At 39.2% G+C, this 27299-nt stretch overlaps 1 protein-coding gene across 7 annotated transcripts in view; it reads left to right on the top strand.

Annotated features, from left to right (window-relative positions):
• The first annotated feature begins 4060 nt into the window (after positions 1-4060).
• Positions 4061-27299, top strand: part of ROBO2 (roundabout guidance receptor 2) — a 601587-nt gene continuing 578348 nt past the window's right edge. For 4 of the 7 annotated variants that reach the window (XM_047794525.1, XM_047794521.1, XM_047794504.1 and 1 more), the window contains exon 1: positions 4061-5011. In XM_047794525.1, coding sequence (XP_047650481.1) covers positions 4951-5011 — 61 coding nt within the window. In that variant the 5' untranslated portion in view covers positions 4061-4950. The remainder of the gene's footprint in view (positions 5012-27299) is intronic. The other 3 variants (XM_047794528.1, XM_047794527.1, XM_047794512.1) reach the window with 1 other exon arrangement.

Genomic DNA, 27299 nt, shown 5'->3' with positions numbered 1-27299 from the left:
ATATTAAAATTATTATCATGGATCAATTGATTTACCTAGGTATGCAACTATAATGAGCACATGTGGGAAAAATAAAGGACTGAGGTTTTTCAGATTGTACCACATCCTTGAGGAATCTGGTATGGAAAAGAAATATTTAATATTTTATATCTTATACTGTGCAGATTGTCTTCAGGTGAGTATTTTATTGTTCTCCAGGAATGCCAACTCAGAAGTGGATCCACAAAGAAGGCCATTCGATCACTTTACCCAAATTAGGGTTAATTATAATTTCTTTTCTTTTTTCTTCTTGTCTTTTCTAGGGCTGCACTTGTGGCATATGGAGGTTCCCAGGCTAGGGGTCTAATCAGAGCTGTAGCCGCTGGCCTACGCCACAGCCACAGCAATGTGGGATCTGAGCCTCGTCTGCAACCCACACCACAGCTCATGGTAACGTGGGATCCTTAAACCACTGAGCGAGGCCAGGGCTCGAACCCACAACCTCATGGTTCCTAGTCAGATTTGTTAACCACTGAGCCACAATGGGAACTCCAATTATAATTTCTTACAGTTGTCTCCATCTTTTTTTTTTTTTTTTTTTTTTTTAAGGGCTGCACTTCAGGCATATGGAGGTTCCCAGGCTAGGAGTTGAATCAGAGGTGTAGCTTCCAGCCTACACCACAGCCACAGTAACTTGGCATCTGACCTTCATCTTCAACCTACTCCATACCTCACAGCAGTGCCGGATCCTTAACCTACTGAGTGAGACCAGGGATTGAACCTGCATCCTCATAGATACTAGTAGGGTTCTTTAACCACTGAGCCATGACGGGAACTCCACACAGTTGTCTTTAGATGTATTAAAATATATATTTATCTGGTAGGCACATTTTGAGCACATAATGATGCCATTCCAGGTTTTACATAAAAGAAGCCCAGATTTCCATGTACATTTCTATTCAGCTGCTTGTTTAGAGAAGAAAAACAATTGATATTTGGAAAGATATTGAAGCCAATAGCCTATTTAATTTTCTGGATCTTAAACCTTCTAATTTGACAGCAGGAGGCTTCACTGTTCTAAGCCATTTCTGGTTTCGTCTTAATGAAAACCTAAACGTATTTTTTAGCTAAAGCACTGCTAAAATTGAATTTCCAACTTCTACTAGAATGTTCAGGTTTTAAAGAGTTTCCTTTTAGAAAAACTTAGAGTGAGAAAATCCTTTTCTTCCATAGACAATGCTCACTAAAAGTGTGTTAAATTTAACTGAAATGTAAACTTTGTCTAATACAGATCTTATCAAACTTCCTAGAAGGTGGTGTCTTTGTTCCCCTTGGCTTTATTGTTGTTCAAATGACATTTCTGTCTTAGACTTTTCTAGTAGCTGCTAGCATGAGAGTTTCAGTCATACTCTTGAACCATCACTTAGTATGAGAGTCTAGTATGAAAGGTCATTAGTTTTCCTTGATCACATTTCATATCAAATGACATATTGACAAAATATTCATTTTAAACATAATTTATAAATTTATCTTCAAGAACATGAGAACACATGAGACCCCCCAAATCCCTTTGTTATAGACATTATTACATAATGTAGATATGGAGAGCAAAAAGATGGCTCCAGACTGAAATCACTGGTGTGCTTTGTCATTTTTCGAAGGTAAAATATGAATGCAAAATGGCCCAAAATGCCAAATAAATATAACCAAAGAGATGTCTCTTCAATAAACCTTTTCTCTGTATGAGGTCATCTGTCACACTCCGCACAAAGACAACTTTCTGTGAGATATTAGACAACATTTTTCTGCCCTAGAGGACAATAGCCATTGCCAGGCCATTCTCCTCCAACCTAATCCTCTGCTTTCCACACACACCTTTCCGCCTCTGAGTGATTTTATGGATCACCTAAGGAAAGGCATCTGTAAGATATGGAGTCTAACAGTCAGTCAGTCGAATCTCTTTTTGCCCTGTAAATGTGTGGCCGGGAAAAAAACTCTTCCAGGTGAAATGTTGCAGTATCTTCCTTTCTGAGATCTATCTTAAAATTAAAGAGCGTTAAGTCTGTATGATTTGTTAATTTCTGCATTAATATTAGGGAGACTTTAACTTTCAGAATACTTTTTATTGTACCCATGTGAAGAAATTTGATTGAGATAGACTCGGGGGATGATGGTGGTGGTGGTACATTATTTAGAGAAATGAAGTAGACTTTGTAATTCCTGACTTTAAATCAAGACAGGATTTTTAAAATAAAAGTTTTAAAGAGTTATCGATTATTTGTCAATATTAAAGATAGATAATAGCGATATTAATCCAACACTTTTTAGGGTTTTCCATGACCACCATATCATTTAAATTAGACTTGGCCCTTAAAAAAACCGATGTGAACTCGTTAAGCATTTTTTTTTTTTTTAAATAAGGCGGTAAAAGAATAATACATTCAGAATCATTACTGTGAGAATTCAAGTGATTTAACTTCAGCACTCTAATGCACTTTTTAAAAACTAAATAATGTAGATCAAACGTGAGCTGAACTTACTCTTAATGCTTCACCAGAGCGGCTTGTTTTATTCCTTTGCAAGACTATTTCATTACCACAATTTTCAAGCATGCAGAGGTGCCATTAAAAACTCTCCTAATTATCTGAGTGTCACTGACCATTTCTTGGAAACACAGTAGTACGTCCACATTAGGCGAGGGAGATCTACCTTAAATGGCAACACCAAAATGTACCACCAAACAAAGGCTCCTCTTCAAACTACTTTACGAGGCCACAAACAGAATCTTTTCTAGTATTTTCCAGTAGGGGGAACTAAAGACTCACCATCCAGTTTTTAGCCCGGCTAGGAAACCTGCGTGAGTTCTCATAACCCGCCTTGTAATCACCCGAACAAGCATCAAACAGCTACGAGCGAGCCTGTGATCACACGTGGGCTCTGCCTCACCGGCCGCATCGCAAACACCAGCATCCCTCTGATCTAACGTGGCCTTCCGTATTCATTTCCTGTCCTGAATGGCATTCACTTGGTGGGTTCTGCCTTAATTTTCAGGGTTTTGTCATCTTTGGGGCCGTTTTTGAGCTTCTCTCAGCTCAGTTGGGTTTTCAGCTTTCCCCTATTCTTGTATTTTCCGAATTTCCTTTCAGAGGTGCTAGTCTAAGGAGGGTAAGGACTTCGGGTACCGCCCCTGCCCCGAAGCTCCAGATCCCGTCTCTCCATCCAAAGCTCTTCCTGCTAAACTCCCTAACATCCCACCATCCGGCGTCAAACTCATTTTTGAGGGGTCATAAGGCAACTGAGTAACAGAAGAGGGGATGCCACCCCTTCCCCCCTCCCCGCGAGATTCCTCAGGGGGCCATAGATCTTGGCTAAAACAAGCCAGTAGAGGCTAGAGATTTCTGTACACACACACCCTTTTTTCTTATGCCCCCTTAACGACGGAGGAGGCACCCCCCACACAACCTTTCCGCTCCAAAAGGTGGTTATATTGTTTCCTTTTTCTCCCTCCCCTTCAGGTTCTCATTTTGCTAAAAGGTGAAGAGTGAATGTTTGTGTGATTCTAACGGGTAATGAGGCTGCGCCCTGGGTCCTGGAGGATGTTCTTTTTCCAGAAAGCGCGTGCATCTCCGGCAGACGGAGGGATGAATAATTAGGAAGGGCTTCCATGAAATCACTCACCGAGAAAATTACCTGCCCATTAAACGGGGACGTGGCGAGGAGCAGGAGGCTAGAGCCCACCTATCCCCTCCCGAGGCGGGAAGGAGGGGGAGACTAGGAGACGCGGATAAGGGGAAGGAGTTGACCCGTGGCTTGGGCTCCGAATTTGTTAATTTCCGTCCCGCGCGGACTCTTCGCTCTCCAGCTCCCCCCTCCCCCCACCGCCCAGCAGGCTGGCGCCCCCTGCGCGGGAGGGTGGCGGAGTGTGGAGGTGGAGGCTCTGCTCACCCCCATCACCCCCCGCCCCCCTCCCCGGGGCAGACTCCAGGCAGCTTTCATTCCTCCCCTCCCCTCCCGCCTCCTCGCCTTCCCTCCTTTAAGTCCTTCCACCCGCGGCAGCTGCAGGAGGAGGCTGACGCTCTGCTGCGCGGCCGCGGGAGCAGCGGCGGAGGCCGGACTAGGGGGACCGGCGGCTGGACCCGGGCGGGCGGCTGGACCGCGCGCTCCTCTTCTCACTCGCTCCAGAGCTCACCCGCCCCGTTCTGCTCTCGCCTGCAGCCGCCCGGGTTCTCAGCCGCTCCGAGGCGGCACCACGGGGGGTGGCCGCAGCCTCAGCCCTGCCCCTCCCTTCTTCCCTCCCTGCTGCCCCACCACGTAGGAGTTCGGATTCTCCACCCGACTCGTCCCGATTTCTCTTTGCCTCTCTTTTGGAAACGAGAGAGGTGGAGGGAGGCAACGAGGTTGCAAAGGAGAGGCCCGCCAAATCGGCCCGCCAGCAAAGTGTTGCTTTGACACATCCTTATTATGGAAGTTAAGTGAAAAAACTCTGGACGTGGAGCTGCTACCGAGACGGAGACCAGGGGAAAGAAAAGCAGTAGGCAGACCAATGTTTTTTCGGCAGCGCGCTGGCAACTTTGTGGAACACTTTCTAGGAATTAGGTCTTTTTTCCTCCCCCTTCATCTTCTTGACTTGTGAAGAATGAACTTGGCTTTGGATTGCCATGGAGCCTGAGGAGAGAGGGTTAGAAACACTTGAATAATCCTGGCTGGGCCGAATTCGTGGGAATTTAGGGAGCCAGAGTGTGGAAATACAGCAGCCTTTGGAGTGCCCTCTGTTAATTTGGATGGATCTAAAGGTGTCCCATTCAAGACCTCTCCACTAACCTCTTCTGATCTTGCCATTTGCTCTTCTTGACTTTAATTAGCAGCTAGGAAAGACTAAACTTTGGACCTACCTCTTTTTTTGATACTTATTTTTGTACTTTTGCTCTCTGGGATTGGTTTCTTAATCTGGATCCTTTTTAATATGTCAAAATGAGTCGGCTGATGTTTACACAACTACTGCTCTGTGGATTTTTGTATGTTCGAGTTGACGGTAAGTTAAAGTGCTTTTATGCTGTTTTCCCCCATAAAACATTTGAGTCGGATGTGGGCTATAAAGAAAATGACATTATATCTCTTGGATCCTTTTGGCCGGGCATGGAAGCTTTTGGGGGGCAGAGGTTTTAAATCTTTTGTTTCTAAACTGCTGCAAGTGGAACGTGTTAGGAATCACCTATTGTTGTAATTTACTGATTTAATTGAAGAGTTAGATAATAAATGCTGGGCTCATTTTGTTAGAAGAAATATGAAAGCAAATCTCTTGAACGAGTCTAATACTCATGTGCTTGCTCTCTATTTGGGGTTTGCTCATGTACCTGAACTTAGGCTTTAGAAATTCAAGTGAAGTAATAGACACCCTAGTGAAGGTTCCCTGGGTTAGGAATTTGAGACAGGGTACCTCAGGGATCAATGTGTATCACCTGCCTGCTGGTAAGTGCTTTCCTAGCCTGAAATCCGAATGAAGAATTTAGATTGTAGGGAGAAAACTGTCAAAAGTAAGACTGGGCGAGGCTCCAGGAAGGGAGAAGCAGAAGCTGTGGGCTGGATGCGGGCAGGGAGCACTGCTCAGTCCCCAGTGGCAAACACAATGGGGATCTGAAACAGGTGCTGTAGGTGTCTCCCTCTAGGTTGAGTCAGTCTGTCAAACAGCATTCTGCCTCCGATTTCCCTGTCTTTTGTTCAGATCTGGTTTCCTGGGATATTTTCACAGGATGTCAGTTTCCTGTGGGAGGATTGCAAAATCCCCCCTTTTTTTGGTAGCTCTTTTGAATGATGAGTGGAAGTAATCATTAACATGCTTTTTTGTTTGTTTGTTCCAAAGAAGAAAGTCAAAAGAACATTTGGTATTAACCTTTTAGTGACTTTAATTTTTACATCAATGGAAATTTTTTACATCTGTTTTTCTAAGGAGAAGATTAGAGCATGATATTTTAGCCTGCATGTGTGGACTGTGGTACTTTAGATTTATAACTACTGAACTTGTAAAGAATCAGAGGTGTATTGGTCCAAATATTTGAGCCATTATAGTAGCTTGTTGCTACATAAACTTTCCTCCAGCATTTGCATTGTGGACGAAGTCATTATTTGGGACACTGCATATTTTTGCCTGCCTGTAGGAGCTAACTTTGTTCCTGGCAGCTGCTGCTCCTGCACAGAGCCCAGTGTATCAGACTCAAAAAGGAAGCCTTTCTATAAACATGAGGCAATACAGATGAGTTTACCTACTGTCAAGTGGCTGTTTTCAATCCTGGACTACATGAGTACCTATGCCCCCCAGCGATAGTAGGGAAGGCATTCATGTGGGCACGCTGCCTTTTTTCCTCCCTTCTAAGTAGTAGATGTATAGGAATTAATCTCTGTGAATTACACTGTCATAATATCTATAATCATATCTAATCATTCAGCAGACATTTTCTTTTTCAATGCCCTTACCTTTGTAATACATTTATATCACCATAACAAAATATTTATCCAAAGGTTTTGACTGTTAATAAGAAGGCTTTGATATAACTTTTTGGATAATATATCCTCATAAGGCATGAACTTATATATTTCAATACCAGAAATGCATGTATAAAGTATATAGTAGACTACAGATTTATCACCAGGGTTTTTTTTTTTTTTTTTTTTTTTGAGTCATTGTGTAGCTAGGAGGAATACAATTAAATTGCTCAGTGGAAGTGACAGAGGGAATCGGAAGAGCTTGGTGTTACAGAATGTAATTAATGTACCAGGGTGTTTGGAGATATATGAAACAAATGCAATTAACCAGCTTGCTGGAACAGCAGTAGCAAGACATCATTCCTTTCCTTCCCTCCCTCCTCCTATCCTGGCTCTATCCCTTATTTCCCTCTCTCCCGTCCTTCCTTCTCTCCCCACCTTGCCCCTCCTGCTTCACAGATACACCTAGGACCTTTGTTCTGATTTAACATTAGAAGGTAAAGGGGTAGATCATGTCTGGGCAATAGCTGTGTAGCAAAAGCCATAGTAGTGAAAAATGTCCTGGTTTGAGGAGTTGAAAAGGTAATACTACATTTTTGTGTGTGTGACCCTAGTTTTTGCATGCAGCATCTACTGTGTTAAAAGCAATGAAAGCTGTGCACGCTCACAGAATTAGTACATAAGTCATACATTTGACATTGGATTGCCTTTGCTTTACTCCCTATGATGACAGCCCCTCCATGGGGATTGTTGAAAATTTGGGATGTAGACAACACTGCCCTCTAGGCTGTTTCAACACACTGGGATTGCATGTTCACATATGTAATGAGAGGTTTGGTTTGTAGGATCTCTAAGCTTTCTTGTGCTTCCAGGATTCTATGATTTCTGTTTACTTATTATCTTTCTTAGAAGTATGTGCTTATTCTCCCCATGAATTTCAAATTTAGAAAAGCTTGTACCATTTCAAAGATATACTGACTCTCCTTGTGCTAGACACAGAAATTAATTTTATTCAGTGACAAATGATACATAGATTTGCATTGAAATTTGCTTGGTGGGTTATTTATATGTGCATTTTTATAGTATATGAAAAATGTTAGAGTTTTGCATTCTCAGGGAAGATATGCGCTAATATTATTTATGATTTTTCCTTAACTTATGTCTGTAGGAATCTGTAAAGAATAAATATTAAGTTAGTTGAGACCTACAGACAAACTTTTCTATTTGGGATGTAAATAAAGAGTATTTCATTTGATACAAGTTAATTAACCCAATGCAGATGTTTCTTTACTATCGTATATGAGACATGTATTGAGTTTAGCCTTTGTTCTCCAGATTTCCTTTATTTTTAAATAAGAACATGGCTTTGTAATCATTTACAGGGAACTAATATCAACCATCATTGTTTGATTACATCTATATCCCATATATTGTGTCAATTTGATAATTTTACAGTACTGGTGAAAAGATGTTTCTAAGATGAAAATCATTTCTTATCTTTAATCCTGAAATGTTCTAAAATGAAAATGGCAGTATGATATTTGGGGGAGATAAAGATGATGTGTGTGCGTAGTGCAGATGTACAGTCTCATACAGGTTTATACATTTTGCTAAAGTGCTTCTTTCTTTCAGTAATGGGCTCATTATCGTAGCCATATGTAGTCCATTTCTGAACTTAAATTGCATATAAGTAACCTGAAATTTCTTCTTGCAACTATGCAATAACATCACGTTTGAATTGGCTTTGTTTGAATAACCTTTGATTCTAGGCAACATGTGGACCATAAAATAAAAGGATGTCTTAAAGCAGAAAAAGGTGAAAAAAGTGTATCTTAAAGAAAAAGAAAAGGTCATGATTATACAAAAGGAACAATCCTAGTCATCATATCCTTGAGCAGCCTGTATAAAAGAGCAACTTTGATAATAAAAATATGGATATGTACATATGTTGCCTCTATCTGGATACATATACAGTAATGAAGGAGCTTGTGTATATAGGATGTGTGTTTCCTGTAGTATTTGCTTCTGTCATTCCTGCAATCCATAACTGATTTGTGCCGTTTGCTTGTTTGTTTTCATTGTTTTTGTTTTTTTTAGGGCTGTACCCATGGCATATGGAAGTTGCCAGGCTAGAAGTTGAAACAGAGCTGCAGCTGCTGGCCTACGCCACAGCCTTAGCAATGCCAGATCTGCATCTCATCTGTGACCTACACCACAGCTGGTGGCAATCCCAGACCCTTAACCCGCTGAGTGAGGCCAGGGATTGAACCTGATACTAGTCAGGTTTGTTTCCTCTGAGCCACAATAGGAACTCCCAGTTTGTTTTTTGAGTGTTAGGAAAAAAAAAAAAAGATTTTCCTTTTACTTATTTTTTCTCCCAGTCTACCTCTTCTCCTTCTCCTCCTGTTCCCCCTTTTCCTCCTCTTCCTTCATTTCTTCCTTCTTCTTCTTTTTTTGTGCCTGGTGGAAGGAATTAAAGAAACATTTGAAGAATGAAGAAAATAGGTGAGGGTGTTTCTTGAATAACAACTTAGAAAATTTACTTTTAAAGGAGATATGTTAATAATATTTTAATTTTGAGTATACCCAGTTGAAGTCTTGACTCATGATTTTCTTTTAAAATCCTATAAAGCTTTATGTGAACATATTTTGTTTAATTCTTTTTCTAGTTTAGGCAGACAAAAGTCTACAGGTCTGAGTTCAAGCAGACAATGGAAAGTCATAGAGTGCTATTTTATATATTTATTTTTTAAAGAGAAATATTGTTATGTTTCTTACAGTATTTCTAGGTATGGACCTATCAACCTGAATCAGTACATGGATATTGATAATGATTTTCTTTTTTTAAATTATTGAATAAAGCATGAATGAATGATTACATAAAGTTTTTTAAGGGGAAACTCCCATAAAACTTCAGTGTTTGAGCAGTGTGTTACACCATAATAGAAAGCTACTATATACTCTAAAGTGTAGCATATTCACCCCCAAAACCTGTCTCAAAACATTGGAGCATCCTGGGCCTCAGTATTTGGTGTTTTCTCCTCCAATCCTTGATATCTTTCACCTGGTCACATAGGTTTTAAATCCATCTTTATGCTGATACTTCTCAAACTGCCCTAATCACTTGTGGAAGAATGTGAATTCCATGAGGTTACAACTTGATTCTTCTATATAACATTGTATCTTTAGTGCCTGAACCTTACTTGGTGTATCCAGCTGACGCCTTTGCTTAATGTCTGTAAGAACATATTAAACTTGGATGGTAACTATGATTTATTGCAGTGACCATTTCCCAATATATACAAGTAGTGAATCATTGTGTTATATACCTGAAACTAGAATATATGTCAAATTATACCTCAATAAACAATAAAAAATGAGTATAACAAACTCAAACCAAGGATAGAAGTCGCTCCTCTTTTCAGTCATCTCTGCTCAGTAAATGACATCACTGTATACAGAGCTTTTCATGACCCCAAACTAGAAGTCATTTTTGACTTGTCATCACAGCCTATATCTGACTTGTTAGTAAATCTTTTGACATATACCCTGATACCAACAATCTTATATGTGTTTGTGATTTTCCCCAACATTTTAGTAGAAGCATTTTCAAACATAACAAAGCTGAAAGAATTGCACAGCAAACACCTATATAGGTCTCATCTATATGCTACCATTATTTTATTATACTTAACACCTGTCTACATTTATCCATTCCTCTAGGCATCCATTATTTCATCTTATTGTTTTGATGCATTTTCAAGTAAACAGATTTGGAATGTTTCTTACTAATTTAACTACTACCATCTTGGCAACAACCTGTACTGTGGAATAGCCTGATAAAACAGTCAACCTGCTTCCATTCCTGTTCTTCTCTCCATACCTTACCCCCATCCAGTTAGTTATCCACACAGCAGCCACAGGGACCTTTGCAAAGTGTGTAAATAATATAATAGCAGCTCCTTGCTTGGAACCTTCTAATAGCTTCCACTGAGAAGTCTTCATAGTAGTTTATAGGATTCTTCAAATTCAGGCCCCTTGCTGCCTCTTTGACCTCATCTATTCACACTCCCAACTGGAACCTAGGTTTAGACCTTTATCTTTGGTCCTTTGTTCCTGACTCAGGGCTTTTGCACTAGTTCTTTCTTCCATGTGAAATGTGCTTACCCAGATCTTTGCATGGGTAGATCTTCCCATTGATTTTAATAAGTTTCTATCCAGTATCATCTCTTCACATATAAGGACCACCTTATGTAAAATTGTTTCCCTTAAAACACTCTTGGTCTGACCACTTTGCCTATCTTAATTTTTTCCTCAGCACTTATCACATCCTTAAAGTATGTGTGTGTGTGTGTGTGTGTGTGTGTGTGTGTGTGTAAACAACCTTGAAGGGACTGACATCTTACCCTACTTGCAAGCTAAGAAGTTAGACTGCTACAGCTTCATGAATGCTAGCAAACACAGGGCTTCTGGGTCAATGATGGTGGACTTTAGTCATGCCACAGCAAACAGCATGACTTCACGTTTGTGTGGATTTACCTTTTCCCTGAACACCGTTAGGAGCAATGCAGTAAGGCCCAGGTAGATGATACACACACAGTGGGTTAGTCTCATAGCTGAGGAGCACTAAGCTTGGGAACCAGAATATTTTGTGATGGGCAATAAGGAAAACTGCCTAACCTTTGCCCTGGAGGAAAGTATTGTCTTAACTGTATTAGACAGTAAATAAATCTGCCCTCTGTTCTCAAGGGAGTCTGCCTTTTTTTTCAGAAGACTGTTTGCTGTATGCACATGTTAGTATGTTTATTGCTGCTGCCTTTTCCACTGAGCTCCTAGGGCATGGATTTAGCTTTGCCTGTCATATTTACCTGTGCTCCTCCAGTGTCTGGAGAATGACATATAATAGATTCAAATATTTGTTGAATAAACAAAAATATGCTTGTGGAATGATTTTGAGGTGTTTATTTTCGTGTTCTAACCCAACACATGAAATATTTACCATTTGAACAAGGTTTCTTTATTTATTTGGGGGTGTGTGTTTGTGTGTGTCTCATTCTCTCTCTTTGGAGAGGGTTATCACACATGCATATTTTGACATAGATGGCATCATGATATCTGATGATTTACTATTTTTGCTTTTCATCTGGTAGGAGATAGAGAATTGACCATTTGCTTTGATAGGCCACTTTTTTCTCCAATGGTGGTTTTCATGGTCGTACTTTTCCTATTCCCATATTAACGCTATTGTGTGTTTTCGCGCACTAAGTGGTATGTAGGTTTTGACAAGGGACTCCTTCAGATGATTTGGATGCGCTTTCATAGGACCATACGCACTCCCATAGGATGAAGGAATGTTGTTTATATGATGATGTCTAGCCCAGAAATTGAGACTTTTCTTCACATTTAGGGCAACTTTTCATTTAAGCATTAGCAACAGATAAAAATGTTTCCTTTAGTTCAGAGATAGAATTAAAAAGAATACTTCTAAAATTACTCTCCAAATCTATACCTAACTACTAATAGAAAAAGAAGAACAAGATTAAAATATCCAGTAATGGGCAATATCCTACCCTATCTACTGTTGCAATCATCATGTCTAGGGCCCCATGATGCTAAACGGAGATATACTAGGGAATTTGGCAGGTAGGACCCTCTTTGTAGACCTACTTTTGATTTTAAGAAAATAACTTGAAGGAATCTTAATTGGAAAATTTATTTTATGAAACTGAGATAAAGGCACATAGACATTCTCTATATTTTGCTACTTAAATATTTTTCTCCAAAAACTTTATTGATAATGGTTGAAATATAATTCATATATAATCACCCAGATAAAGTGTATAATTCAATGGTTTTTAGTATAGTCAGAGAATTGTGCAATCATAACTACATAATTTTAGAACTTTTTTATCATCCAAAAAAAGAAACTCTATATCCTGATCCTCATCTACCACCCCTCCCCCAGTCCTATGAAGCCATGAGTCTTACTTTCTGGTTCTATGGTTTTGTCTATTTTGGATATTTCATGTAAATAGAATCATAGAATATATGGTCTTTTGTGGCTGGCTTCTTTCCCTTAATCTTGTGCTTTCAAGAGTCGTCCAGGAGTTCCCGTCGTGGCGCAGTGGTTAACGAATCCGACTAGGAACCATGAGGTTGCGGGTTCGGTCCCTGCCCTTGCTCAGTGGGTTAACGATCCAGCGTTGCCGTAAGCTGTGATGTAGGTTGCAGACTCTCCTTGGATCCCACGTTGTTGTGGCTCTGGTGTAGGCCAGGGGCTACAGCTCCGATTCAACCTCTAGCCTGGGAACCTCCATATGCCGTGGGAGCGGCCCAAAGAAATAGCAAAAAGACAAAAAAAAAAAAAAAGATTGGGTCTTGCCACTGCTGTGGTATAGGTCACAGCTGTGCCTCAGATCTGATCCCTGGCCTGGGAGCTCCATATGCTACGGGAGACCAAAAAAAAAAAAAAAAAGACTGTCTGTCTAAGAGAGTTAATTCCCTGCTGGTCTAGTGCTTAGGACTTGGTACTTTCACTGTTATGGCTCAGGCTCAATCTCTGGTCTGGGAACTGAGATCCCAAATCCAACTACTGCATGCCACAGCCAAAAATAACAACAACAACAACAAAAAAGTCGTCCATATTATAGCATATATCAGTACTTCATTGTTTTTAGTTGCTGAATAGTATTTCATATCATTTATCCTTTGAATTATCAGTTTATGCACATTTGAGTTGTTCCCACTTTGTAGCAGTTATAAAGATTGTTGCTGTGAACATTCGTGTATTAATCTTTGTGTGCTTATGTGTTTCCTTTTCTCGTGGGTGTGTAATTGGAGTGGAGTTGCCAGATGTATGGTAATTCTGTGTTTAACCTGTTAAGGAACTGCAAGACTGTTTCCCAGAGTACTGATACCATTTTAAATTCCTATTGGCGATGTATGATATAAATGTATTTTTTAATTCACCATGGAAAGAAAACATGGAATGGCCTTTATGAGTTAGATATGATGTTTGCAGTGAAACAATTTCATTTGATACTCATATGCTTTACATTTCCAGTAGTCTTAATTTAATCCCTTGAGTGATTGATTGTCTTCCAAGTCTTCTTCAGTTGCTCTGTAAAATTTTACAAAAGAAATTAAGCCAAATTGAACTTGTCACTTTAGCAGAGACTTCAACAATACTCAGTGTAAATCACAGAGTGATAGTGTCTCAGAGCTTGGAGTTTTTGCAATTATCTTGTACCACTCTCACTGCTTGGACAGATGGAGACCTGAAGCTCAGAGTTTTTATGTGCCTTGTCAGAGAGTCTATTGCCGCTTAGTGGTAGAGCTAGAGTTCATGGGTATTTTTTATCTCTATACCATGAATCTCTTGAAAGACTATTTCCAGCTTCTTAGCCCTGGAACTCCTTAACGAGGGTTCTGGGCTCTTGTTACTGAAAATGACCAGCTGTTTTCTGAACGAGTCAACAAGGGTATTAGCTTGAGATATCTTGAGGTTATTCATTTGAGTCAGCATATGTTTATTGAGCTTATTGAGGTTATTCATTTGAGTTGGCACATGCTTATAAACAAAGCACCTTGTTGAGGGCTCTATGAGGAACATAATGGAGTTAAATAGTTCCCACCTTCAAAGAGGTAACTCTTTAGCAGAGAAGGTAACCAATATTCAAGAAGAATAGATGATTCTAGCTAGTGCAGTCTGTGAAGGGCCAACATCAAATGGGTCATTCAACCTGGGCCTTAGGGGAAGAGTGGAGTTTTAATAGACAGATTGGAAATTGTATTCCAGCCAAAGGAATAGCAGGAAAAATGGCATGGAGGGGACATGGGGAAAAGCAGGAAGTCTAGTAATTGTAACATAGTTTGAAGTATAAGATGATTACTGAAAGACAGTCAACAAACACTACTGAGTTAGAGCAAATGATTTAACCATTCTGTGCCTCAGTGTCCTTGTCTTTAAAACTAGCATGGCAAGAGTGTCTTCTCAAACAGCTGATATGAGGAATATATATTTATCTGTGTATATATGTGAATGTGTGTGTATATATATGTTATCATATATGGGGTTAGATCTGTGTATATATGTAATATATATCTTATGTTACATATATATGTTATATATGTAGAAATTATATTAAAATGCTCTGAATAGCACCTGATACTTAATATAAACACCATTTAAATGTTATTTATTTATTAGTGGTAGTATTTTTATTATATTATTGATTTCTCCCTAGTACGGTATAGAAGTAAATTTAAGAGGACTTTATCAGGCTAATTATAAACTATATGCATTTCATGATGATATTCATGAAACCTTTCAAGCATGAGTCTTCAGGTAACTGAATAAGAACTCTGGTTGCCTCTTAAGGAGACTCATCTGTGGCCACACCTATGCAACTGTGACAAACATGCTATGACATGTGTATTTCTATTGCATCATGTGCTGATTACAGAACAAGTGGTATTCCCAAGTGAGGGGTATTATGAATGAAAGGGATAAACAAGAGAGGCATACTACAAATAGCAATTTGTTCGCAAACAGAATATGCTTGTAAAAAACCCTGCATTTTGATTCATGTTGACTGATGTACGTTTTAGCCATCAGTGCTTTTTTTTTTCTCTTAGTCCTTTTGATATAAAGGACCCTGAAGATAAATCTTCTATGAGACAAAGCTTACTGGATTTTAATTAAATATGCCTACTACAGAAAATTAAAAAAAAAATTCGCATTCAGCTTCGCCTCAACATTTTTTTTCCTAGATAGCCTACTTATTTTTCTTTCATCTAGTAAAGGCATTGATTCTAGTACTTTTTACAATTACCCATTCATCAGATGTGCATGTGGGGTAGTTGTGTATATCAAAAAGATAATCTGATTAAAGCACTATCATTGTTATTTAGAAGAGACACACCATGGGTGTCAAGAAAGCTCTAGATTCTACATTCAGCTTTTCTGCTAGATAGCTGTATGACTTTAGATTCTTCTTAAAAACATAGATGATGTTTGACTGTGTGCTCTTCATTGTCACACTCAGCCTTATATTCTGTTATTGTAAGTAATTTCGTTAAATGTCCTATCATTTTTATTATGTTTGAGTACAATTAAAAGAGAAAATTTAGCCTGGAAAAAATTATCCCAAACCATAAATGTCCATCTGTGAAAATAATTACGATTTATTGTTCAATCTGCATAGTATATGTCCCTGTACTTTGATGTGGGCTTAATGACGTGAATATGGATGATCATCAGAATTCACCAGACTTAGGATTCACATCCACTTACATTCATTAATGACCAGAGGTACTTATTCTTTATGAATAAATGGGATTAAAAATGTTAATACTAACAAAACAATAGTCATAAGCCAATGTACTTGTTAGTTTATGGCCACTGTAACTAGAACCATATGTGACACCGCAGTTATAGCTCAAGAGAAGGGTTAACAGCCACTTTTTAATTTCTCTTGTAAGGACCGATGTGGGATCTCTTCCCTTAGTTTTTGGTCCCAAGTGTTTTTAGAAATGAGCTAGAGAACATGGAATATAACTCAGCTCTTTCATTACCCCCCTTTTTTTTTCAAGTTTAAACAAGGAACAGGGAAACCATTTGGAATTTAAAGGATTTGTCCAAAACTTGTGCAACAGTTAAAACCAATTAAAGTGTTCATAAGTATGATCAAAAAAGGAGCACTTTTGACTTTCAAAAAATTAAAGAGGTTTTCTTATAAAGAAAAGATTATAAATTTTATAAGTCAAGGTTATGACCATACTTAAAAGTTTAACAGTTTATACTTCCAGAGAATACCAAATTCTAGAATACAGGACACTGACATGTTTAGGGATATCTGATAATTACAAAACATAGTTTTTAGGGTTACATTCAATTAAGGGAAATTCAAGATGAACCTAGCAAGAGGCATTCATTCTAAATTGTGTTTGGTATCTTTATTTTATTTTATTTTTTATTTTTTATTTTCTTTTTGCTTCTTTGGGCCACACCTGTGGCATATGGAAGTTCCCAGGCTAGGGGTCCAATCAGAGCTGTAGCCACTGGCCTACACCACAGCCACAGCAACTCGGGATCCACGTGGTGTATGTGACCACCATCACAGCTCACGACAGTGCCGGTTCCCAACCCCCTGAGCTGGGCCAGGGATCAAACCCGCGTCCTCGGCGATAACTAGTCAGATTCACTTCCCCTGCATCACATAGGGAATTCCTGTATCTTGATTTTAAAGCGAACTTTAATGTATTGTCAAATCATAGTATAGCTATTGAAACCTGAGTTAACTGTTGATCTAGTAAAACTGGAGCAGGCATTTCAGCTTCCCCTCCTGAAATATGCAATAGTGTGTCCATTCAAAAAGACCTTTGAAGGTGAACAAGAAGTCCTCACCCAAATGCCAATATGTGAACCCCCTCCCCAGCTGGATCATTGATTAGAGGAGAAACTGAGTAAGAAGAATGTAACCTTTTAAAAAGAAAATGGGAGTTCCCGTCATGGCGCAGTGGTTAACGAATCCGACTAGGAACCATGAGGTTGCGGGTTCGGTCCCTGCCCTTGCTCAGTGGGTTAACGATCCGGTGTTGCTGTGAGCTGTGGTGTAGGTTGCAGGTGTGGTTCGGATCCCGCATTGCTGTGGCTCTGGCGAAGGCCAGTGGCTACAGCTCCGATTAGATTCCTAGCCTGGGAACCTCCATATGCCTCGGGAGCGGCCCAAGAAATAGCAAAAAAAAAAAAAAAAAAAAAAGGCAATAAATAAATAAATAAATAATGCCAGGTAGCTTAACATTCCTCAGCTTTTTATTTTTTTCAAGGCAAAAATGGACCGTGAAGAGTGAGAGTAATGAATTTGATGGTTTCAGAAGTACTTTTCTTCAGTGAAATAAATAATAATCTCAAGAGTTAAAACCCAACAATGAGAAGGTATTTCTGTGGTACCTGAGCCCTGTAGTCGCCAATCTTCAAGCTGTCATTCAGTTGGGGTCTGTAGCCTCCGTTTCCTCTCACAAATGCTCTTTAATGGCTTCACCGGAAAAGAAGTGCTAACAGGTTGCACTGGGGAGTTGCTGGCTATCACGAATACATGGACGTGACTTTGTAGCTAAGTATGTTTTTAAGTGTTTCAGTCCGCCTTTGTGATTTGAAAGCCTGGATAATGTTAGCCTGTAATACAAAATGAAAGAAAAAAGAATGGGCTAAATATGTACATGTGGGTATGGATTTGGGGCATAGGTATCTTTTACCCTCGCTCCTACCCCATACACACCTGGCTGTAAGAGATGAACAGTCTTCTGTGTGGTTTGATGCCTGCTCTCCACTCACAATCCAATAGACCATTTTTATTTTATGAAGACCATTTTCCGGGTTATGAATTATTATTGTACTTTTCTGTTAAACTGTGACACCTGTGATGTTCATCAGTTGGATTGTATGAGACTCTCCCCAGATTTTTGAGGCTCTCTGTAAAAGCATCTCATCGTGTTAAATTTAAATTCCAAATTTGTTTAACTTTTCTTTTCAGCAAGTTGTTTTTACCTTTCTAAGCAGCAGCTAAACATGGCATGCAAATAAGACCACTAGGCTGTTGCTTATATAGTCTCTCAGGATGCACTTGTAAGCTTTCTGAACCTGGGGTGCTATTAGGAGTTTATGCACCATCTTTGTATTTGAAATAGTCCAGGAGGTGCAAGGATATACCTGGGAGAGGCGATCTCTATGAACAATAAGGGTGTGTGTGTGTGTGGGTGGGTGGGTGGGTGGGAGTGTTGGAAAAGTGAAAAAGGAAACATTTGAATGAAATGAATTGGACCAGCATTTGAAACTCTACTATATAGCGAGCAGACAAGCTGATATTTAGTTCTAAGGATTGTTAACATTCACATAAAACAGAATTATTTAGCATTTACTGAATCCTTTTTGATAATCAATTTGGGATCAAATGCAAAAGAACATGTGTCTGGCTTTGTATGACCCCAAATTCTTCCGTTTTCCCTTTGAGCAGATGACATGCCTTCTTTGCTGACTGATATTGGTTGCTAGGAGAGGTGCAGTGGTCTGGTCCCCTCTTAGCCAGCAGTAAAACTAAAGAGGGTATTGAGTCGGAGAAAGAGAGGCAGAACACAGTACAGGCCATGAATCATGACTTGTCTCCAATATGTCCACTTTGCTCCCATTTTTTTTCCCTTTAAAAACTTTTGTTTTTACCAATGATGCTTTCTTTCAGCTGCTATCCATAATCCTTTTGGAGCCAGAGGGGAAGAGGTTTGCTAAAGGGAGGCTGTGCTCCTAAGAGTCCACTCAGAGCAATAATAAAAGCCTTGAGAGTTATTCATGGGGCCACATTAGTGAGAATGTCCCACTCAGTGAATAGCATCAGTCAGCTGCCTTTGAAATTGAGTGATTAATACCTTCTGTTTTTAATGGAGGGGAAAAAGCAGACAAGAAAGGTCTTCATACTACTTTGGCTCTTTTGCAAATTAGAGCTTATACATTGTCAAAGCTTTTGACAAAGAAGTTGCTAAATTCTCAATACCTGCAGTAATCTTTTTAAAAAAATAGTTTCATGAACTGTTAATTGTGGCTTCTGTCACATACAATTGAAATGGTAAAAATGTCCCCAATAAACACTTTTAAAAAAATGTTAGCCGTTCATATATTTGGGCCATATTGATGATGACCATCAAACTAAAAACATGATGTTAGTGATTATATTCAAAATGTTGTCCATGCTGCTCTATTTCACAGCATCCAAATCACATTTTTGTTTGTTTGTTAAACTAATTACAATACTCTTGAGATTTTAGAGAAGCATCTAATGAGAAAGTGTTAAGGGTGGCAGGTGTTTGTTTCCCATGAGCACTTGGATATAAGGGACAGTCTGTGATTTACAAAGAAGTTGTTATATGTGTGTGTGTGTGTGTTTATATCTATGGGTAGTTTAACATAATGGATTTGGAATGTTCTCATTATAATCCATCTCTTTATATCTTTTGATCGCATTGGGTACATGACATAGTTTAAATAAAATTGCTTAAGGTTTAGGATCCTTGAATCGCCTGAGGTGAGTAGATAGAAAAGATCCTGTTTGGGTGACTTGTGAATGACAACTAAAAAATGCAGGGTGATGCTTTTTCATTGTGTTTTTCAGCATGATTCTGTTGTCATCCAGGCTGTTTTTATTTAGATGGTAATTTAAGCCAAGCTTTAGTATTCTGTTAAAATTATTCTCATTCTTCTGTTCGTTTTACATTTAAATTTATTTTTGATGTAGCAGCCTAGCCTGGCTCTTTCTTATGTACTCATATTCATTAAAAAGCCTATACACTAGTTTAGTTTGAATATGAGAACAAACAACCTTTCAAGGACTTGCGTGAGCAATGCTTCCTGTAACCTGTTTTTCACTCCAAGGAAGTGAAATATCTTGTTAAGAGGTGGTAATACCCATGGGCAATCAGAGATGAAAATGTAACGATTTGGTGGGTGCTGTCGAGAGATCCACTTTGAGTGAGGTTTTATTTAACGTCTTTATTTGTGATGTAAAGGAGAGAACAAAATGATAAAGAAAATTACATATCTCCGCATTAGAAAGCTACCAGAAACTTCTTCCCCATTCCCTCCGCATACCTCCTCAGGAACATAGAAATGATTTAGAAAACTTTAGGCAGCAAAAACTGTTAGCAGATTAAGAACTAATGCTTTATTTGGTGTATATGTATAATTCTTCAGGGAGATAATCAGACATCTAGATATCTAACTGAAGGGAGAAGCCAGCAAAGCAATAAAACAGAAAGGGCCCAGGGGATACATATGGGAGTGGGGGCAAGGAGAAAATGCGGTTCAGATTAGGAGTGTTACGTCCCAGTTTTAAAGGTCAGGGGATTATAGTGCCCATTTAGGGGGTATTGCATCACTGACTGTAGAGATTCTCTTTGAGTGAGTGTGGCTTAAGTGCAGTTGAAATACTTCTTTCATTTTGCACTTTATTGCTAGATCAGGAGAGTGGGAGAGAGATTCTGGCAGAATACAAGCAGGAGTGAGTACAAAACAGGTTCTTTTAGAAGATGTCTGTCTGCTTAAAACTAGAGAAGGATGTACGTATTATCTCCTATATTCTGACCTATAAAGATGAGAAACAATATTAAGATGGATCCTATTAAACCTTTTCAAGTATCGAGGGAAGATATTGGCAACGTATAATCATGTTTAAGATCTTTCACTGACCAGTTTTCATAATTAAATCAGAAAAACTCAGAAGTCTTGAGTTATGCTCAGGGGGGAAATACACAACATTTTACAATTATTGTTGATTTTAAATTAAAGAAGAGGAGTTCCCGTCCTGGTTCAGCGATTAAGGAACCCGACTAGCATCCATGAGGATGAGGGTTTGATCCCTGGCCTCGCTCAGTGGGTTAAGGATCTGGCATTGCCATGAGCTGTGGTGTAGGTCGCAGATGTGGCTCGGATCCTGTGTTGCTGTGGCTGTGGCGAGGGCCAGTGGCTGCGGCTTGGATTTGACCCCTAGCCTGGGAACCTCCATATGCAGGCACGGTACATCGCTACAAAGCAAATAAATAAATTTAATTAATTAGTTAATTAATTAAAGGAGATGCTTAATACAAAATTGCATTATATTTCAAAGGAAAGGTAGTACACAATGAGTCCACTATGTAAATAGACAAGAATTCTAATTAGACTCATTGGCTGAACAGGATCCAGAATCTAATCCTCTTACTACTTTCACTATTAGTGATATCTTATTAGACATGAATGCTTTGGGGCTGTACAATTTAAGAGAAATGTGAAATATTTGATAGTCTCTGTTCTATAGAGAGCTGCAAAATGATAAGAGGAGTGGAATATAATATGTGAGATTGGCTTTAGGAGTTGGAGTTTTTTTTTTTTTTTTTTTGTGGTCCCATCTTTTCTTCTTCTGGTCTCATTATTTTGAGTAAATTATTATGAGAGGGCAGAACAAGGTCCTGTCATTGGATTTAAAAATCACCTTCTTGGTTTCAAACATTTTCAGTTGTTTGATAGACACCACATAGAAGCTCGTACCTGAGCTTTGGTGATTATTTTATATCCTTAATGATAAGCCCAAGAGAACAGAAAGAATGCAGAGCTGACTGCCAACACTCATCAGTGCCATCCTGTTCTTGTTGTCTCCTGGTACCTGTGTTAGTCAGTAAAGGAAGCATAATACTGTGCACTGGATGTCTCACAACTTCAAGGGCCAGATAGTGACTATTTCTGCTTTGCTGGCTACAAGGCCTCCTCTGTCAGAACTATGCAACTCTGCCTTTATAGGGAGAAAGTGGCCATAGACAATATAATATGTAAATGAATGGCAGAGTTGTGTTCCAGAAAAACTTTATTTATTGACACAGAAATTTTAATTTTAATGTTTCTTATGTCACAAAATAACATTTTTCTTTTGATTTCCACTATCCTACCTCATGATCTAGAAATTAAAAAAAAACAAATCTTACCCATGGACCATAAAAAAACAAGAAGTGGGTCAGATTTGGCCTGAGGGTTATAGAAAATAAAGAATTCCTTTTTCATTAGAGGCATAGAAGGAAGAATGTGGTGGGATGGGGCAAGAAGCAGATGGAACCAGAAGAGGAATACCCCCCACCCTGCCCCTATTATTTCTCTAACTTCATCACTCTTCATCTGTTCTTTCAGCAAATATTTGGAGTGTGCCTATTGTGGTGGTTGACTGAGCTCTTTAGATCCCAAGATGATTTCAGTAAGGTCCCTGCCTTCTGTTGCAGTTGAGGCATTTGTACAATATGCAGAAGATTTGAAAGGTTGCCTAGAGCTTTGGGAGAAATCTTCCTTACTTGGTTGTGTCTATTTGGTCCCTAACAAGGGCCCAGCTGCCCCATGTTACTTGCACCAACAGCTGGAGTTTGGTTCAGCAGAAAAGGAAAGCTGATCAGAGAAAGGGCAGGTGGTAGCCAGAGCACAAGCTCTCCCAAACAGGCTGTGGGCAGGGCTACTTAGTAGGGATCCAGTCAGCAGGAGGAGAGGGGAGGGGGCGGAGTTCCTTTGCAGTAGGTGCAGCAATGCTGCTCAGACTGCAGATCTCAGGGCCAGTAGCAGCATCTCTGCACGTGGCCTGGCGCCATCTTGGATTGAGTATCATTTGTGGCTTCTGTCCATGGTTCCCTTGCAGCTGGGGTGTTGGTGCAGCTGTTTCACACTGGGAACTCTGGTTCAAAGGGTGCAGCTGAGGGAAATTGGAACACTCACAAAAGAAGAGCTTATAACAACCTTATCTTATCACCTAGACTACATTTTATTTTTCCCTGGGGTGACATGCTGGTGACAACTTCATACCTGGTAGGTAACTTGGACAGAGTCTTAAGAAGAAAAGGAGTGTTGTGGCTGCTGTTTGGACAAGTGGTTGGGTATAGAGCAAAAAATGTATTTAAGCTATTTAAGGTTTTCTGGTGCAAATGTGGGTGCCGAGGGAGAATTCCTCACTGGGAAATGGAGTTGGATGGTTTCTTGAGGAAGGCTCAGCCATGGAAGCAAAGCAGTGAAAACTCATCCAGAGGTTTTTAAAGTAGGTTAACATTATTCAAAAACGCAATACATGATCTCTATGAGGGTGTTAAAGGTGAAAAGACCAAAGGTGGGGAATGTTCTTTAGGGATAAGATGGTGAAGGCTTAAACAAGCGAATCGTAGGTAGATGAGAAACAAACTATACTGTCATCATATGTGAAACGGATTGAAGAACTAACAGTGGAGATAGATTTGGCAGAATTGAAGGGGGTGTGGGGGAACCCAGGGAAAGTATTTCTAGCAGTTTAAATTTAAATTTGGAACTTGGGAAGGTGAGTCAGAATTAAGACAAGCCCAATTATATTTGTCTGTTAATTATCTTTCAGACTAAGCAAGGAAAGATTTTTCCTCATGTCCTTCTTTGCTATTCCTCTAAAGTTGCAAATGTTGGCAGTTCTTTTCCTAGGTATGATTTCTTTACTCTCTACTCTTTTTGGGCTCATGTAAATTTGAACTCAGCTTTAGATTTGCAGGTAATTTAGAGGAATGGTATCCACTCTCTATGCATGTTTTCTGTTAAAAATACATAGTTCCCCTTGCACAGCGAATATAGCGTCAAAATCAGGAAGAAATTCCCAAAGCTTTCCAAGAAATCTCTCTTGTCTGTCAGTGTTTAGCAAGGTCTATGTTTACTTGTCAGTTTAGGGCTGTTGAATGAGTTGTGTTTGTCCTCTATAGACAGCGTTATATGCAGAAGTCAGTAGAGTTTATACCATCTGACCCCAAATATGTTCAAGAATAAAACTTCCTGTTGAAGTCAAGAATCTTGCTTTCTTCCAGTAAAAGAGGATAGTGTTCGATGGAGTGGAGCAAGCCTGGGCAGTGGCTCTTTGAACTAAATATATTTCCTTTACCAAGTTGGAAGTTAATAAATGACTCAGCTGGATGATAAAGGACTGGGAGATTGTATAAGTGAGAGTCTCTGCTTGCTGTACAGCTATGTGCTGGCTTCTTTCCTCCAGCCCATAGAAGTTTCTTATGTGTTGTTCCTGATGTGAGAGAGTGATAGAGAGAATAGATCCAGTATCCCAGGAATTTGGAAGTAAAAGACAAGACAGACAGTGAGGTGATGAAGGCCAATGTCTAGAGTTTCTAATTGGCTTTATTTTGTCGATTTTATGTTACTGTCATGCTGTGGGGCCACATCATAGCTAAGATTTGAAAGCATATGGGCATTGTGCCATAACATCATTGCAAATGTTGAGAGGAAGCTAACTCTGTACAATTTCATTAACATGTATATGTAATATATATATATATTTGCATAAGATATATCAGTAATAATAGACCCAATAATTAATTGCTTACACATTAAATTTGGAGTTATGGAACAAGAGAGATATTTATTCCTCTTTAGAAATAACAGATACAAAAAAGTATTCACCTGGAATTTACCCTTGTGTGATTATATACTACTTTAATAGTTGGATTTTTTTTTTTAGATTTTCTCTTTTATCCAACTTTCACAGCCTGTTTCCATTAACATCAAGCCTGTTTGCCTGTAGTAGTCATCATTCTGTAACACAGAGCATGTAATATTGAAAAGGATGCTCCTGGTGTTAGGGGTCTCTGCATAAAATTCATTCTCCTGGTTTTACTAAATATGGCATATGGAATTTCCCAGGCTAGGGGTCGAATTGGAGCTATAGCCACTGGCCTACACCACAGCCACAGCAATGCAGGATCCGAGCCGTGTTGGCAACCTACACCACAGCTCATGGCAACGCTGGATCCTTGTCACACTGACCGAGGCCAGGGAACAAACCCACGTCTTCATGGATGCTAGCCAGATTCGGTTCCACTGAGCCACAACAAGGACTCTGAAGAGGGGACTTTCATTCTTGTAATAGTCTGTGAACTCAGGAGGGACTAGTTTGGTGACAAGGCATATATAAGTGACTAGAACTATGGAAAGTCTCATAATGAATCTAGAATAGAAATATAGATACTGTGAAAGAAAATACAGTAGATTCATTTGGGGTATACATAAATAACTAGAACTATAGACGTTCTTATAATGAACCCGGAATAGAAATATAGGAAAGAATATATATTAGGTTCATTCTCCTTTTTTTTTCTCTGCATTGTGATTTCCTAAGGTGTTATCCTATCACAGTCTTTCTCAGTACTTTCAATTTCTATTCCATGTAAGGGTTATAAAGCGTTTGGGAAAAATATGTATTTGGCGAACTCATTTAGGTATAATAGAGTCACATAAAAACTAATATAAATTGGATTGGACTGTAACTTGTGTAATATAAACATAACTAAACTACATTTTTGTACCCTGAGGAACTAATCAAAACCAGTGGGATAACTTTATTACACCCAATCCCAATCAGTTTATTTCTGTAAATTTATATAACTGCCAGATCATTTCTTACTTTTTCCCTTCCAATTTCAAGGTTTAAAAGTAGGGTCAAGTTAACCAAAAGAATGTTTATAAGGTGAACTTGGTTTGGCAAAATGGTGATTTTACAACACAGCCTTCTTTTTTTTTTTTTCGTCTTTTTGCCTTTTCTAGGGCCGCTCCCATGGCATATGGAGGTTCCCAGGCCAGGGGTCCAATTGGAGCTGTAGCCACCAGCCTACGCCAGAGCCACAGCAACACGGGATACAAGCCACATCTGCAACCTACACCACAGCTCGTGGCAACACCGAATCCCCAACCCACTGAGCAAGGCCAGGGATCGAACCCGCAACCTCATGATTCCTAGCTGGATTCGTTAACCCCTGAGCCACAACAGGAACTCCAACACAGCCATTGTAAGTAGAGTGCATGCACTGAATCAAAGAAAGTACATGGATTCGTTGGACTGTCCTTATAAATGAGTACATAGAACTAATAATATCTTTTGAGAGAGGATTTAGGACATGTTTGGTAGGTATTTATCTCACACGAAGAGGAAAGTTTCCTTCTGTGAGAAAACATTAGATCACAGGAAGCCCTGAAATATTTGAGTAAAACTTTGTGAAGCCACCCTCAGTAAACAAGTCCCAGCAAGATAAAGTCCTCAGGATAAGAAAAAGGAGGATGACCACAAAGACTGCTCCTGCTTCCCAGCACTTTTCTGTAATATCGCGAAGACTCTCTTTGATGAGTTATTCTTTCTCTATTCATTTTTGTAAAAACCCATTCTCCCCCTCCCTTTTTTCAAAGGTGGTGGTATTTAGTAACTTTGGTAGAGCTTATAAAGACCCAATTTTGTTTGATGAGTCTCACTCAGATTAGGCAATAAAAATAAAGATGTGTATTTGTAAATGAAAGATTCTATGGCTGTTATTAATATCTCAGAAGATGTGCTTTCATTCGTCAGAAGACTTAAGAACTGTGTAACCTTTTATTTTGGATTGTGAGAAACTAGCAACCTCTCATTTCTTGAAATCATATGGACAATTTGAAAAATTAAAGATTAGGAAATCCTGGCAACTGAGCATTTAGGGGAAAAAACATATAGGATACTTAGTGTAATTTTCACAGCTTTAAATATGTAGGTAACTCAAAGCTTAGATACAAGACACAATTTTCTCACAGTGGCATTAAGGATTGCAGATACAATGTTAGCATAAAAATAACTTCTGGAAGTTCCCATTGTAGTGCAGCCGAAGTGTGTCCAGCTAGTATCCATGAGGACAAGGGTTCGATCCCAGGCCTTGCTCAGTGGGTTAAGGATCCGGTGTTGCCATGACCTGTGGTGTAGGTCACAGACGTGGCTTGGATCCTGCATCGCTGTGGCTGTGGTGTAGGCTAGCAGTGACAGCTCCGATTTGACCCCTAACCTAGGAACTTCCATAAGCTTTGGGTGCAGCCCTAAAAAGCAACAACAACAACACACAAAAAAAAAAAAAGAAAGAAAGAAATTCTTTCAAATATATTGCTTAATATTTCTCACTTGAAAATATAATGTTGAATTAAGACCACAGTCATAATCCATAACCCATGCAACATATTTTATAGATTAAGGAATATACATGTACATGTATATATGATATATATAGATTATATATATATATATATATATATATAAGTCCAAAAATGTGCAAAGATACATACACATACAAACACATGCATGCATACATACTTATTATGTAGTTACCATTTGTACAACCAAGTGGAAAGGCCCTGGTACTTCTAGCCTTTGTTTTAGCGTTCATGTGAGTTAGTTACTAGCATGCAAGCCATCATTTCTTGCTTTGAATTTTATGGATTTTTGTTTGTTTGTCTGTTTGTCTTTTTAGGGCCGCACCTG

This window comes from Phacochoerus africanus, chromosome 1, assembly GCF_016906955.1.
Source record: "Phacochoerus africanus isolate WHEZ1 chromosome 1, ROS_Pafr_v1, whole genome shotgun sequence".
Lineage (NCBI taxonomy): Eukaryota > Metazoa > Chordata > Mammalia > Artiodactyla > Suidae > Phacochoerus > Phacochoerus africanus.
Note: the sequence above shows the minus strand (reverse complement) of the source record. Positions and strands in the feature narration are given on the sequence as shown.